This window comes from Rhododendron vialii, chromosome 8a (genome assembly GCF_030253575.1).
Source record: "Rhododendron vialii isolate Sample 1 chromosome 8a, ASM3025357v1".
NCBI classification, from domain to species: Eukaryota; Viridiplantae; Streptophyta; class Magnoliopsida; order Ericales; family Ericaceae; genus Rhododendron; species Rhododendron vialii.
In genome coordinates this window covers 30,695,398-30,711,927 of record NC_080564.1, presented here as the reverse complement: position 1 = coordinate 30,711,927, position 16,530 = coordinate 30,695,398, and the positions used below count along the sequence as shown (strand labels likewise).

Below are 16,530 nucleotides of genomic sequence, written 5' to 3'. Positions count from 1 at the left end.
TTTATGAAAGGACACGATAACAAGGCACGAACCGGACACGAAGTTAGCGGGTTAGGGTCGGCTATTTCTGACACGGAATATGAATACGACATGACACGATGACACAAAAAAAACTAAACAGATCCGGTTAGAATTGAGAGAATTCTGACACGAACACGACACGATGTCCACCCCTCTAAGAGGAGAGGACTATGTTATTCAAATTTTCCAATTTCTGACCGATGATTTGGCCTTTTCCGTCCGTTCTTCTGACCTATGCTAAATCGGACTCCGTGTTGTCGCAATTTCTTGAAACTTTCAACCGCACAGGAAAAAAACGTGGGGTCAAAAGAATATTTTGCTTGTGGTGCATGTGTGTGGATGGATAAGATAGAATTTCTGTTGAATTTGACATTTTGGGAAAAATCAAATTCACGTTTTAACTGCTTGTATTTTTCGACGATGGTTTCGTAAGTTTTGTATCCGTGCCCGGTATGCCAAGGTACGAGTCGTACGACTGTCGGACGGTAAAATGTTGAGCATTATTTTCGACCGTTAATGAAGAGGAAGATAATTTCAAAGTAAAGTACTTTCGTACCGTATCTTTTTCTTTTTCTTTTTTTTGTATTTTCTTTGCACCATATCAAAAATCTCACGAAGTACTTTAATTTGGTGTAAATAAACTCAAAAAATGATACAAGAAAGTATTTTATTTTTCGATCAGAAAATTGTCCGACTTTTCGTAAGAAGCGAACAATTTGAAAAAGAGGGATAGTGATTTACTTGGACTTGTGGTCCATTCACCTAATGTGTGTCCAGATCTTTCATTTCACTTGGGAAAAGTTTCTAGGTCAACATTCCGCGACTGTCGAGTTTTCCTGTGCAACAGCAAACCTTTTGTTCCCCAATTTCATGCCAAGCAGGTTCCGTAAGATTCAGTCGAATAAGTAAAATAGATAAAAGTTTATTTATTTAACTTATTTAAATTAAGATTCAAAAAAAAAAAAAAAAACCATCCCTAATCTCTTAGTCTAGTAAACATTACCAAACATGCCCTAGACTCGTCTTGAATCTTCTCTCTATCAGAAGCTCAATGCCCTCTTCAGGTTATGAGTATATGATTTGAAGACTTTCTTAACCTCGAAAATGGGCATGGAAATGCCACCAAATTATAGTTAGCTGGGTTGAAGTAGGGGTGTGCACGGGTCGGGTTCAGCCCGGAACCCGACTGGTCGGGTATCGATTTTTTTGGCCCCGAACCCGAACCGAACGAGTGGAAATAACTGTCTGCGTGCCCGATTTTTTTGGTCAGGTCGGGTCAGGTCCGGCCAAAACTAAAGTAATCTATATGAATTGGCCGTCTTTTGGTCGGGTCGGGTCGGGTCGGGTAAGAAAACAGCACCCCGAGCCCCGAACCGAAAACTGATTTTTTTTCAAAAAATGGACCCGTACCCGACTGAACCACATGATCAGCCCCGCCCGAAACCCTTCGTGTCGGGTCGGGTCAGTCGGACCACGGGTTTTTTGCACACCCCTAGGTTGGAGAATGCCGCCCAAACACACGGCAGGACACTTTAGTAAAGAGCTCCTTGGCTGGGCCTAATTCATGCAAAACATAATGAATTCTCTTAGCTGAAAGATAGAGATCTAAATCGACACTATCAGGGCGTACTCCTTGTCTTATACCACACGTACATACGAGAACCCCGGGTTTGCTCATCTTGGACATAAAAATGGGAACCCCAGGTATGCGTATGGTGGTGACCTTTTCGGTGCCTCTCCAGCACTGTTTTAAATGATTGGATGCAATGGCTGCATGCATCTGCTTCTTCACTCAAAGTACTCCATTGAATGTTTGTTGAATTACCTAATGCAGTGCTGTAATCATGCCAAGCAAATATCTTGATGCAGCTACCAGACACGAACGCTCATTGAACTCAGAAGGGATATCATTCCAAAAACCCATGAAAAACAATGTCAAGACAGTTGCGGTTAAACCTAAATGCAGTTAGTCCAACTCCCGAATAACATAATAATTGAAGAAGAGGTTTATTCGAAAACTAAAACAGGTTTTCTATGATTTAAGCAGAAGGCAACTTGCGTTTTGTAGGTTGCATGGTAGACACGGTTGAGATGAGAAAGAGCCTAAAACTGCAAAAGTCATTTCGTTGGAAAAACAATGCGATCCACAAGCCAAGCTGCAAATCTGATATGACTGAAGAAGAAATCTACATCATGCCAGGAAGCCAGCTGAATCCAACAGTACTGCTTTGATTTGGTCTGGATGGACATCTTGGCCTTCTCTGCATTGCTGAAAAGACATACATGAATTTCCATTAGTTTTAGTCTTTTACTTTTACACCACCATATTTAGCCAGAACAACTAATCTCGTAATAATCACAGCGCATTAGTTTGAAAGCAACCAAGCATGATAATTTCCATCTGGACTAATCCGAAATAGGGATCTACAATTTCCTTGTTTGCAATTGTCAGAATACATATGCTTATACCATACCAAGTTCCTTGCATGCAGATGAGTTTAAAGTTTAAACCCATACCAAATGACTTTAAGGTACTTCTAAATGGGTGCATGACTTCAAGGTTCTTCTACATGGGTGCATCTTTAGTTTGGATCTGGGCCCTCTCCATTTCAGGATCGGTGGTTGTCAAGGAGCCAGATCAATGAAGCATTATTTTTTAACTCAAAAAGTGTCGTGGCGTGCTTTAGAACTCATAAAACGTTTGTTTCTGGCTTTTGATAATGTGTTGCAACCTTGTACATTGAAATGGAGATCTCCATCCCCCACAAGACACAAAGATCTTCCACGTCATATGTCACGGCAAAATCACAGGGATAACAGGGACCTGAGTAACATGGTTTTTATTTGGGGAAGGGGCAGGTGGCCCCTATAAAAGTACTTTCTCGTACTACACAACAAATTTCAACCCGAGATGACCAACATCGTCTAAAGAAGAGGAGAAAAAGGCACCTCAGCTCTGAAGATATCCAATGCGAACCCATTGAAGCAGCTGATAACAGCTTGTTGGATGTCTAGCCCTAGATTATCCAAGGCCCTCATAGTTGACAGCAAGAGACCTGGTCTGCGGCTACAAAACATGTGGATGTTAACAGCCCTTCCTTCTCTCAACCTTACTTCCACCTACAAAAACAAGAAAAAGGCAGCGTTTCTTGGATCATTGCAGCAGAACCGTATCGCCACAGAGTTGATAATACATAATTGACATCCAAAAGGAGTCACCAAAATGAGGAAATACTGAACCAACAAAATGGGAATTAAGGACCGTTTGTTTCGGGAACAAAATATATTTGACAAAAGCATTTTTGCTGTTTTCTTCTTGGTTCTTCAAGAGCCATGAGAGAAAATTAAACTGGAAATATGGTATATGGAACTGACTGAAAACAACTTACGGATGCAAATCCCGTAAGTTACTTTCTTCATAATATTGGGCCCAATATCAACCAGTGGCCTGCTCAACCACGACCACAATGGTGGACTTAGAGAAATAGTTTATGGGATTGACAAAAAAGTTAAAATTGCAGATGCAGGCAGCAATTCATATCCTGGTTGGGAATTTAGATGTGACTGAATGTTTCTAGGCCTTTGATGATAAGTAGAGAACATTATGAAGTTTTTAACCAAACACTGAAAATGAATGAAGATATCTTACGTGTAAAACTTCACCTAGAAAGTGTTTCAAAAAGTAAAGCAATTGACATTGAAGCAAAAGGAGCCTAAATTTTGAGGCAGGGAAACGAAGATGTACCCTTGCAGGCTGTCCATTTGGGCTTGGCAATGAACTTGGGCAAAGCTCTTCCTTGATGCGGCAGGGGAGGGAAGGTGGGGTGGGTGTCAAGGGGTAGAAGCTAGTGGTGGTGGGCGTCAACGAAGAGCCAGGCGGGTTTGATTCCAGTTCATTGTGGAGATCATTGATCTTTTGCAGAAGTTCCTTCAAGTATTCAATAGCATCCCCAAGAATTGAAGCCCTATCCATCTTTCACACAATACAGCAACATGAACCACATCAGAAGAGCTTTTCACAAAGGCATAGTATTCATGTTAGAAGTTTCACATACATCTCACATTATATTCCACTAAACTGGCATCATCAATTTGTTCAAGTCAACTCAAACAAAACCGGGACTTCGGAGGAGTGTGACCCCCCGGATCCCACTCCTCCTCAATCACCGGACGCTATAAAGGAGTTCACTCAGTTGGAGTCCTAGGACACTTTGTCCACACACCAAGAATACCATATCCCTGATAATGCCTAAGAATTCCAATCAATAATCAACCCTTGTCAAACTCTCCCAATATTTAATCACAAAACACTCTTAAGGGTGGGGTTTAGTAGTTAAGATGTGATATGGGAAGAGATGGGGCCTCAAACAGGCAATGACATTAAAAAAAACACAACATTCAAAAGGAATTGAGATAACCATTTTTTTTTGGTTACATAGGAATATAAAATTCTCTTTAATATCCCACAAAGCAACATGCGCCACGAGGCAATTATCAAACAACAGTAACTCACTCCTTGTATTATGATGTAATCCCATTTCCCTCCCTGTGGTCCACAACTATTGGTCCGCTTCATTTTTTTTATCTTTTATCTTTTGAGAAAACTCCACCGGGATCCATGTGAGAAAATTTAATGCTAACATTCACATTCAATTTACAAGCCTTGTCTCCACCATGCAAAACAAAAAGATGCTGGTAATCAAACAAAGCAAAGTAAAAATAAAACACTCAAAACCAGAATTCAAAACATGTCAATAATTCAAGCCCCAATTCACGAGAAATAGAAACCAATGGATTGGCCTGTTTGTCGAGGCCAGCGACTTAGGGTTTGCTCCCTCCTAAGGTTCAAATCTATGGTGTTATTAACTCCTTCGGGTTCAGTCCATGTGAGGTTCAGCCCCGCTTTAATTGGCCTCGGTAGTAGACGGTGGGATCGGTCCCATGATTAATCCAGGTGCACGAAAGCCGGCCAGAACACATAAATTATCAAAAAACAAATCACGAGAAATAGCTGTGAAATGAAATTCTCACCTTGCTAATCTTCGGAACAACAGACCTCAGCATGTAAAGCCTATCATTGAGCTTCTTCCGGCGGCGGCGCTCCGCCATCAGATTCTTCGCCGGCAGCCCCTTCTTCTTCCCCTTCTGATCTCCCCCCGTCACAGTACTATTCCCATTAGAGCTATTCCCACCATTTCTCCCACTCTCGTCCCCCTTACAACTCTCCAAAAACTCATCAGAATCATAATTCAACCCAGACCCATCAATGCTAAACTCATCAACATCCTCCATACTAATAAGCGTCCTCTTCTTCTCACTCACATCCATGTTCCCATTATACCCCTCACCATTCCTCAACAACTCACCTCCTCCTTCACTACCCAAAACCCCCAAATTACTCCCATTAGTTTCCAAGTTCTTACGCACTCTTTTCTGAAACAACGTGGGCTGTTCTCCAATTGAGGCAAAGTTATCAAGTGGCTTCAGTACCTTGGACCTGTTAAGAAACAAAGAATTCTCATGGAAACCCTGAAACCCTAGTGAACTGAAACCAGCCATGGACTTGTTTTCAGCCAGTTGGAGTAAATGGGTAGTTGAAAACTGAGGATCTGAGGCTAAATTGGAAATACCCATCTGGGTTTGTGAGGTTAAATCGTTGAACCCAGTCAGAACCCTGTTGTTCAGTTGGGAATCGAGAAAACCCATGTCGAAGCTGTTGTCTAGTGGGTTGTTGAGGAGTGAAGGGATGGTGGGTTTGGGAGGTGGGTTTAGGAAGTAGTGGTGGTCTTGGAAGACAGAAGCCGAGGACGGGGAGCAAGAGGAGGAGGACCCCACTGAGTGCAGCAAGAGGTTGTTGTTTTCGGCTTCTGTGGCGAAATTCGATGGGAAATTGATGTTGCTGTTGTTGTTGCTGCTATGAATGTACCATTCTTGGTCTTCTTCTTCGTCCTGGACTCCGAGCATTGATTTGTATGTAGAGAGTGAACCCATTTCGTCATTGATGTTGGTGTTGTTTTGAGGCCATGAAGGTGGTTCTTGGTCTTCTCCAGTGTCTTGCATCCACATCATGCCGTCAACTCTCGGTAACATCTTTTGCTTGGAGAGAGAGGATAGAGAGAGAGAGAGAGAGAGAGAGAGAGATTGGGATGTTTGTTTTATAGTAATGGAAGCCTGGAAGGGAAGGGAGAATAGGACGTTGCAGGGGGGAAAGGGAAGTGGCCTTTTCCAGACTTTGTTATGGTTTTGAGGCAAATGTGACGCGCTGTGGCCTCTGGCTTTAAACGTTACGTTTGTGCAAGGCTGTTATGTCATGATTGCATGAATGTATGTGTCATGATGCATGTATGTGTACCCTTAATCATTCACTATATTAGTGTTATCACCATCTTGTTTTCTTATATAACCGCCTCCGGCCAATCATGTGTACATGTCAGGTTGTGCGTACCTCAATTAATATCGGAGCTCCAAGAGTTAGAGATCAGAAAAATCTCTAGTAACTCAAGGTCTATTGTGTTTGGCTTTTCCCAATAGTCGAGTGTACGACTTTGCAACCATTCACTTCATTATCAGAGAAGGAACATTTTTTTTTTCTAAGAAGGAAGGAAGGAGCGACCCGTGTAGTTGCCTTCACTAGACGTAACCATAGAACCTCTCAACCCGCGACATATCTTTTTAAGAAGAAGTCCACCCGGTGCTGGTGGCATAGCCAGAAATTTGTACTAAACTATTTCTTCAAAGTCTCCATTAAAAAAGTATCGATTTTGAACGATTTCTTCAAAGTCTAACTATCGATTTGTTGAGTGTTTTTTTTTTTTTTTTGTTGTTGTTGTGTATATATCCTTTTTAAGGATTTGACACACCTTGATTTTCTTTTGAATTATTTCTTCAAAGTTTCTATCAAAAAAAGTGTTTAGCTATCACATATGTCTAGGTGGAGGTGCTATGCTAAAATTTTAAAGATTACAATTGAAAAGTTAACCCAAAATCCAACGGAACCCCCACTGGTACTTATCTCTCTCTCCGCCACTGTTTCTACCCCACCAAGGCACAAGTAGAGAAAAACACAATATTTGATCTCCAGAATAGATACCACAAGTGGAGTCTCTGCATCTGCGTGAAAAAGAATGGACATCATAGTAGTACAACTTTGAAGGAATGAGAAAGTTTTTGGAGAAGTTGAAAATGGTCAAGCTTTTGAAAGTACAAATAAAAAATGGTGATTTGTGGGTAAAAATGAGATAGTGATATAAAATTCTCTATATGCACTCTTATAAATTAAAAAAATTGCTATTTTGAGTCTCCATTTGGTTGGAGATGCTCAAGAGATTTTGAGCAATGTTTGTCAGATGAAGTGGTGTACATGCGAATATGCCCCAATGGTATGAGTGATATGGGGAATTTATATTAGGAAATCGATTTCTACACTCTTTTAATTAATTCAAACACTTTTTTTTTTTGTCTTTTAGCGGGTGAATTTACGGAAGAACTGTTCCGTAAATTCACCCGCTAAAAAAATGAAAAAAAAAAAGTGTTTGCATCAATTAGGAAAGTGCATAAATCAATTTTCTTTATATTATTTATCTTTTGGGTAAATTCCAGATACACCTCGTGTACTTTGGTCATTTTTCAACTACACCCCCTTTACTTTATTTTTAATCACTCACACCTCTTGTACTTTAAGGCTGGTTTGGAACTGTTAGTATTTCCGTCCAAAATAACGAAAAAGCAGGTAATGCCTTGTTGGCGGGAATTTTCCCTTCTAAAACAATTTTTCTAACACCAAATTGCCCTCAAAACCCATTTACATCCTATATATACTGTGAGAGCTCTCAAAATCCATTTCAAATCTTTGTGTTATGGATTTTTCCTTGAAATTCCAAGAATGGGGTTATTCTTAGAATAATTTATTTAGGATACTGTGCGAATTTCATATTTTTCTGAGACCGAAATCCGGACAGCTTCTCGGCTACGCGTGCGCTCGGGCGTCTGGGACCACTTGCGCATGCAAGGACACATGTCATGCTTATAGACACATGGCATGGCCAATTTGACCCCTAGAATTACACTCATGCATGTGTAAATATATTTGGTTATAACATTTTTTTTATCATCTCAGTAAAAACTAGTCAAATATGTATTTTAATTTTTGAGGGAGGGAGCTACGAAATTTGAAGAAAGAGGAGGAGGATAGTGTTCTTCCACCCCCCACCTCAGTTCCACCACGAGCCACCACCTCCCATCACCATTCTCTCGTCGGAAAAACTTATTTTCTTGCTGGTAACTTCTTAAACTTTCCTGACAGCTTTCTGGACCATCACAAATTTGTATTTTGAGAAACTTTCTGCTATGATTCAATTTTTGAAGTCTTCATAACTTTTAAATTAAGTTTAAAGACGAAGATTTTGATACCAAGAACATGCAAAACCGATCAACACGGAATTAGTTATGATTTTCGGAATATGGATTGATACACGTGTTTTAAAATCTGGGCAGAGCCATCTTCTTTTTATTTATGGAAACTATCCTATTAAGTTATGAATCTAATATTTTTACTGAGAATAATAATTTACGTTAAAAAACTTTGAGAGTTGGTTTCAATATTTTTGGAGTTGAAATGAATTAGTTATGGATTTTCTACGAATATATGTTTGGTTGCCCTGTTTTTTCTGTAGAACAGCTTGTTCTTTTTAAATTTGGAGAATATTTGGTTGATAACTAATCTTTCAATTTTTACAGTAGATACACATGGATGTTACGCAAGTTTGGGCGCTGGTTTGAGTATTTTTGGACCTTATATGAATAAGTTATGATTTTTCAAAGAAAGGATGACAGATTTTAGTAAATGAACAAAGTATTGTTTTTATTTCTTAAATGAACAAATATTTTTTCAGTCTTTTTGCTATTTTGGACGGAAATACTAACAGTTCCAAACCAGTCTTAAGTACAAGAGGTGCGAGTGATTAAAAGTGAAGTAGAGGAGGTGTAGTTGAAAAACGACCAAAGTACAGGGAGTGTATTTGGAATTTACCCTTATCTTGTAGTTGGGATTTTTTTATAAGTGAATTTTCATTTCGATCCCTATAGTTCGTAATATTGGCTGTATAACAACATTTAAGTTGCGGTCCCATGTAGTAAACAGGTCCCCATCAGAAAATTAAGGACTCGTTCACTTGGGCAAGCCAATTTAGATAATGAACTATTATGTGCATTTCCCCCCCCCCCCCCCAAATTTGACATTGGTTTAACTTTTAATAGAGCGAACCCATGCTTCTTTTATAGACCTTAATGTATTTGTATCATCATTTTCTTTAATAAAATGTATATATTTTTTAAAAAGCCCAACAATATAGAAGACTCCCTATTGTTGAGAAATAAAACAATTAATTGTAGTCCTTAGATCGAGTGAAAAAAGAAGTGTTCTTATCTAAATGTCCAATAAAATTACATTTTCCACATATAATGCCCAAAGAAATGCAGACTTTTCTCTTCTATGGGGCCTCAATTATAAATGCTAATATGAAAGTTTTCTAGTCCAAAGCTAATGAATAAGGGGGGGAAAAAAATCTTATCTAATGATTCAAGAAAATAAAATTTGCATCGTCCAAAGACTGATAAGAATTGGACCCTACTTTTTTATTCAAGAAAATTAAAAAGAAATAGAATTGGACCCTACTTTTATTATTTAGAAATAAATATGTCTGGAAGTGATTCTGGATAAACATGTTGGAATATGAAAAAAATATCATTGTTAATTAATAATCATAAGAGGCCGATAAATAAAAAAAAAACTAATCATAAGACATCAATTTGATTCTTCAAAACTTCGCCTGAGGTCTAGGAATATTTGGTTGCCTTTTGCCTAAATTAAAAGTTAAAACCAACAATAGAGACCTCAGTCTGATCCGTGGCTAGGGTCACTACAATACTCGAGTTTGAACTCGTATTTGGCTGTTAGCAGTTTGCTCGAGATAAATTTGTTATATGAAAAAATCAAATTAAATGTTTCTTACAACCTATTAAGTTTTTAAATCAAGTTTGAATAAGTTACTACTACTAGAGCATAGCTACCCCCACCCCCCAAGGAACTAGAGCATAGCTGCAAATGCTTAAACAGTTCATATTAGACGAGCTTTAATTCATGTGATAACGAGCTGATCTCCAGCAATTATATTTTTGTTATCAGCTCGTTATCACGAGTTAAAGCTCGTCTAATATTGTGAGTAATTTCGTTTACTACTAAAAACACAACTTGAACCTATTACAAAACTAGTTAAGATTTTTTTTTTGGATCAAATTCAAACCTATTCTCCCCATGGTGAATTACGTAGTATATAAATTTTTTCCAGTTCAAAAAAATATAGGAGTGTGTGTGTATATATATATTAAAGATATTTATGAGTGGACAAGTTTCTCGTGAGGGCCTTCCTCTTTCACCGCGTCCAAAATCCAATCAGATCCTTTTATTTTTATAACCCCCCAGCCTTCACTTCACTTTGGGACCACTCCCCCTCTCCTCATCGGGATGGGGATGCTGCCAAGCAGCACCCTGTAAAGGGGTGGAGAGCGGTTAATCTGACCGCTTATTTCGGCAATCTACGGCTCGAATCTTAACCGAGCAATGAACGATTCAAATTTATTTGCGATTTGTATTTGCTCACATCTCCTCATCAGCCTTCACTTTGGGACCATTCCCTCATCAGGGCTTCTTTTTCAGGATTTGGTTGCTCAACGGCCAACCCTATCTCCCCCATAATGCATTTTTTGTCGGCTTATGTAGTTATGTGTATGTGTTGTTGGCCTCAATACAACCCATGACTGATATGAGATTGATCAAGGATTTACTCTCTTCTTCTTTCTTTCATAACTCAGGTGTGCTGGCTAGCTTACGTGCATATCGATTAATTATAGGGGGCCAATTTCATTGTTCTCTTGCAGAGAGCCCGATTAAAGCCGGGAATGACTTGCCCTAGGGAGTTGATAACACATATGAGGTTACGAACCTAAGACCTTAGAAAGCTAGAGAGCAAATCCTTAAGTTCCAAGCTCTGATCACCCGAGCAACCCCTTAGGGTCGATCTAAAATTTTGTTTGTTCTTTCTCATATTCTTTTTCTTTTCTTTCTGTTTTTTTTTTTTGCGCAAGAAACATCATCCACTGATTTCTGTCTCTTCCGTTTACAAGAAAAATTCAATAATCACGATCGCAATGAGAACTAAACTCAATATATTGGTACTATACAATCAACCTCCAAAGTAAAAAAGAAAAATTCCACAGGTACAAAGTAATAGAACTAGTGCCTAAATAAGGAGATTGTACATGTAATGATCTAAGTTTGAGTTTTTTTTTCCTTCTTAAACTGGTAATTTGAATTGAATGAATTAAACAGATAGAGTTCTAGGGTACTTGATCCCGTTACGATCCTCGTACAATTGACATGAAATGATACTAGGAGCAGAAGTAAATAAAAGAAAGGAGGTGTCTTCGCAAGCGTATTTGCTTCCCGGCGTATGTGACGTGCTTCATAGTGCCGGTTGGCAAGGAGGTGTTGGAGAAAATCAAAGTAGAACATGAAGGATTGAACCACGGGAAAGGGAGATGTTGCTGAAGAGCGTTGCAAGGGCGGCCGATCCGGCCGTTCATCTCGACAATCGACGGCTCGAATCTTAACCGAACAATAGACGGTTCAGATTTGCATGCGATTCGATCCGAGCCGTCCATACCAAGATGAACAGTAGGCTTAGCCGTTCTGCACCCGCTCTATAGGGAGCTGCTCGGCAGCATTTGTGGACCGGGGAGTTCTTGAGGTGAACTCTCAAAAAAACAAAGGGCTATTTAAAATGGGCTAGTATATAGTCAAATTTTCAATTGATTTTACGAATATGCAGATTGTAGCAAAAGCCAAAAGAGATGGTACGTAGGACAAATCTTAACAGTTAACACTTAACACCACTGATTTTCACTCTGCTGTTAAATTCTCACACCCCTTAGTTTCTTTATAAATTTAAAAACAAAGAAGGGCTTGATAACTTAGAAGAACCTGTAAAATTTGTTTTAGTGCTCAACTTCTAAAGCTAATGAAATCTTCAACACATACAAAAGATTTAGGCCCCGTTTGATAAAGCTCTTAGGAGATGGGATTGGATTACTAAACCGAATGTATTGACAATACTGCGTTTGGTTTCCAAAATTGGTTCGGATTCGTAGTCCGTTGGGATGAGGAAGCCGGACTTTAGGGGGTATTAGCAATACCCCGTGGGACTTGGTATTCCTAGTCCGAACCCAACCCCTTCTCATTACCAATTTCTTCTATCAATCCAATCTCATCATCTAATCCATCTCAAACAAACATGATATTAATAATCCCATCCCAAACAAACAAACTCATTATCAATCCCTCCTCATTACCAATCCCTTCTCATTACGAATCCCAATTCTAATCCCATCTCCTTACGAATCTCATCCATCTATTACTGTTATCAAACGGGGTCCAATTGATCGATGGGTTTGCTCCCACACAATTGACCAGGATTCGATTACCGAGGTTATGTTACAAGGAAACAATTTCTTGTGAATTCTATAGTCCTGCCTTTGAGGTGCCTGGACGCCTATGGCCGTCGAACCAAAAAGAGAGATAGCAAAGAAAACAAAAGCCATAAAGAAATGGCATTGGCCCACATCTTCAATAAAATTAGCCTGGACCATTTAAATGTCGGACAGCATTCAAGTATTCAAGTAATGTATTGAATGTGTTCACTACAATCTGCAATTTCTCCAAAGTGAGAGAGAGAGAGAGAGAGAGAGAGAGAGAGAGAGTGACAATGATTCTCAAAAACAAGTTGCAGCATGGGATATGGCTTCAGCTAGGAATGGGAAGTTGTGTTTAATATTTCTAGACCAAACTCGTGAGCTTGGTCAAAGGTGGAGATGGTTTGCCCTTTTCTTGGGGATACCATATGCCCATTTTAACAATTTGAGTGTACCCTGTAGAATAATCTTTCATATTACCCCAAGGGTTTGCCTAGCGGTCAAATCTTACGGCTTAGAGGTTTGCTTCCTTCTAAGGTCTTAGGTTCAAAATCTCTTTAATTGTTATCAATTCCTTTGGGGCCAGTTAATAAAGAGCTTTGCTCTGGTTTTAATTGGGACCCCCACAAGTGAACGGTGTGATTGGTCTCCAGGATTAGTTGAGGTGCGCGAAAACTGACCTGGACACCTAAGTGCTGAGTTATCAAAATCCCCAAATGTAGTTTCTCTCACAAATATTTCTATTTGCAATTTTTTTTTTTTGGGTATTATAGGATGTTTCAAATCAATTTGCGCGCATGTCCAACTAATGCTTCCAGGCCCAAGAGTTGTTGAAACCTCGTTTGATGCGTGTTAATTGCAAGAGAATGGCAGTGATGAGTGCATTGGAACTGTGAATTGGCAGTGAAAGAGGAATTATAGTGGAGTTGGTTGTTAGGTTGGAGATAAGAACTGTGTAGAATTTGTTATAACAATGTTTGTCTTTGGATGAGGAGTTAGGGGGTGTTTCTACCAATGAATAAGTTGTTGATTACAAATTGTTAGTTGTTCATACTAATTTGTTGATTAGTGTGAACAAGATCAATTTTGGTTGTTGACTGTGAGTGGAATAGTGTGAGTAAATTGTTGATTAGTGTGAACAATATGCTAAAATACCAAAACTTATTACTCCGTAATTAGTGTCAAAAAGATGCTAAAACACCAAAACTTATTACTTAGTGTGAACAACACGCAGTTTTGGAACAAATTGTTCATCAAAAAAATTAGTGGAAACGGTCCCTAATTCTCCTATCAAACAAATTTTGGCAGATTACACTCTTTTTTTTAATAACGTAGAGTGTTTCCGGACTAGCTTACGCGCACCAAAAGATTAAATTTCCACGGCCCTCCACGAGCTTGTGGGGCGTTCTTATGGAAGCCCATGGGGTGACCCTTAGGACTCGAACTGGGGACTTAGGGAGTATGCCCCAGTCCTCGGGCCTTAACCAAATGAGACAACCCCTCGGATTGGCAGATTATACTCTTGATTAGGACATCCACGTGCATGAGCACTAAAGGAAGTAGAATTTATTTGCTAGCTAATTGGGTGATGCCCTTTGGGCAAGATTTGGTTTATCAAATACTTAAAAAATAAAAAAAGTTGGGTGATGAGTGGAATGATATATATTGTGACTACAAATTACAATTGCAAAGGGCAAGGCAACAAGTGCAATCAAGCAATAGTTAGTGGGAAAGAAGAGTCAGCCTAAAAGGGAAGTCTATTCCCCAAAGGAGTATTATAAAAGGAAGGAATAGGGCTGAGAATTGAGATCGGTAAAAGAAAAACAAGCAGAAGAAGAAACCAAGGCTGTAATTTGGACAAAATTCCTCTCATCTTTTGTAAGCCATGTATTCTTTAATGGAGTTTTGTAATAACTTTGAGCATGTGTTTTGACTCCATGGACGGTTAAATACTTGAACTAGGGTTGACGATGAAACCCCATAACTCTTATTGATTAATACTATGCGTGTGATTTTTCCTATTTGCATTCATAGTTTGTTGTTCTTGACTCAGTTATTTAATTTGGTTAAATCTGGGATATAGATTCAATCAGAATGAGTTTTTTTTTCCATGATTTGATATCATTATATTAATCGAATTGCTTGGTTTATCAAAGTTAATATTAAGTACGAGATATCTACCGTGATTTGTTTTATGCGGATACAATTGATGATTTTAGCTTAAGCTTCCGAAGCAGAGTAGGAACATATTTTCGATAAAAACAACAAGGGCTTAACGAGGTATTATCCACGGTGGTTAAGGTTAGCGTCTAAATCATTGTGAAGAAATCAAAAGAAAAATCAACGCATTAGATTAATCGATAAATGTTTATGGGTGTTGATTCCGAAACCTAAGTTATGACAAAGGGGTGAATTGATAGGGTTAAACTTTTTTTTTTTTGAAAATGTCACAGTTTCATATCATATCGGTTTCTCGATTTATACTTGATTGGATAGGATATTCGAAAAATTCGTAGTCTGTTGGATATAATGTAGGCATTTCAGCTTAAGGTTTTGATTTGATTTTCATGGGAACTTGCCTTATCTTGTTCTTCTTTATGACTCGAAGTGTTTGCAGTCTTGCTGGTTTCAAATTTCAGTTAACGTTACAGCAAGCTAGTTCCACTGTTTTAGTTCAGAATCATTAGTCCAAAATCATTCAAGACAGCAACCAAATAAAGGCTAAGCATTGTTCAAATTCCACCAACAAAATATGCAAATTCTGGTCAGCATTATGTACTTATTACCTTGAGTTTATAATATTGTCATATTAATGTAAAATTGTTAAAAAAATTCATAACATGCAATTAGTAAAGTTATAATTATGACACACACATATATTTTTTTTTATTTTTTTAAATATCTTACGGTCCGATTCGGTTAATTCATGATTTTTTAATTTTTGAATCTGTGTCCGGACCATTAATCTACGGATAAAATTCAAAAGACACGGATCAATTCGGTCCGGACCGGTTTTACGGTTCTTAATTTTTCATGGACAGCGCTAGTCTTTTATCATATCGACAATCCGATCGTCTTAAATGTTGATATGCTTTACAGTTTCAGGTCCCTGTATTTTCTAGCCTGAATACAAGCTTCTCATGTTACTAGGAAGAAAGCTGAAATACACGGTACTTTACCATATTTCTTTTCTTCCGACTAGGTTCCGTTTCGGAACAAAAAATAAGTTTTTATTTTTTAAGAAGTTATTTTCAAGCTCAAAAATTATAGATTTATGAAAATTTGAAAATATGCAATATGGATCTTATTTAAAAGATCTCGATGAGATCTTTTATACGATGCAAAACAAATTAAAAAATTATTTTTATTTACTTTATTTTTTAATTTAAAAATATGAAATAAACTGTTTATTTTTTAAGAAGATTTCTGGGACGGGGCTTAAATATTCTGCAATTATGCCTGTTTTCTATTGTTTGCTTTTAAACTTTTAGGTCCCGTTCCGGAACGTAAAATAAGTACTTATTTTTTAATAAGACAATTTCAAACTCAAAATAATGTGTTTACGCAAATAATTTTCCTACCAATATAAATCTTATTTAATAGATCTTGATAATACGGTGTAAAAAAATTTAAAAAATATTTTTTATTTATATTATTTTTAATTTAAAACATATAAAATAAATTGCTTATTTTTTAAAAAGATTTTTAGAACGGATCCCTGTGCAAACACCCCCGAATCCCTCTATCTCTTCCCTCTCCCTCCCTCTCTCTTCAATCATTCATCCCTCTTTTTTTTCTGCCTCGGCTCTTCAGTTACTCAGGTGAAGTGTAATTTCAACCTAATTTACGTGTGGATTGACGTATTCCTATAGTACCGTGTTTTCATTCTCAGCGTCAGCTATTCAAATTAGGGTTTTGTTGATTGGTTTCTTGATTTCTACTTCATCGGACAGGATATTCAGGATATTGTTAAGTCGTAAGTTT

The 16,530-nt window shown here is 38.1% G+C and overlaps 1 protein-coding gene across 1 annotated transcript; it reads right to left on the bottom strand.

The window, feature by feature from the left end:
- Positions 1–1,907: 1,907 nt before the first annotated feature.
- Positions 1,908–6,308, bottom strand: LOC131335238 (transcription factor ICE1-like). The gene is made up of 4 exons (XM_058370503.1): positions 5,053–6,308; positions 3,767–3,994; positions 2,971–3,141; positions 1,908–2,290 (listed from the first exon to the last, which is right to left on the bottom strand). Exons 1-4 carry the CDS (start codon positions 6,109–6,111, stop codon positions 2,213–2,215), a joined length of 1,536 nt encoding a protein of 511 aa, XP_058226486.1. The 5' UTR covers positions 6,112–6,308; the 3' UTR covers positions 1,908–2,212.
- Between the last annotated feature and the right edge of the window lie 10,222 nt (positions 6,309–16,530).

Bases quoted from the DNA above. Each gene is read 5' to 3' on its own strand.
- LOC131335238 (XM_058370503.1), bottom strand. From the start codon at position 6,111: ATGTTACCGAGAGTTGACGGCATGATGTGGATGCAAGACACTGGAGAA. The intron at 3,142-3,766 runs GTACATCTTCGT...TTGTTTTTGTAG, and splicing joins CAAATGGACAGCCTGCAAGG to GTGGAAGTAAGGTTGAGAGA. The intron at 2,291-2,970 runs GTGCCTTTTTCT...ATGTCTTTTCAG, and splicing joins TGGATATCTTCAGAGCTGAG to CAATGCAGAGAAGGCCAAGA.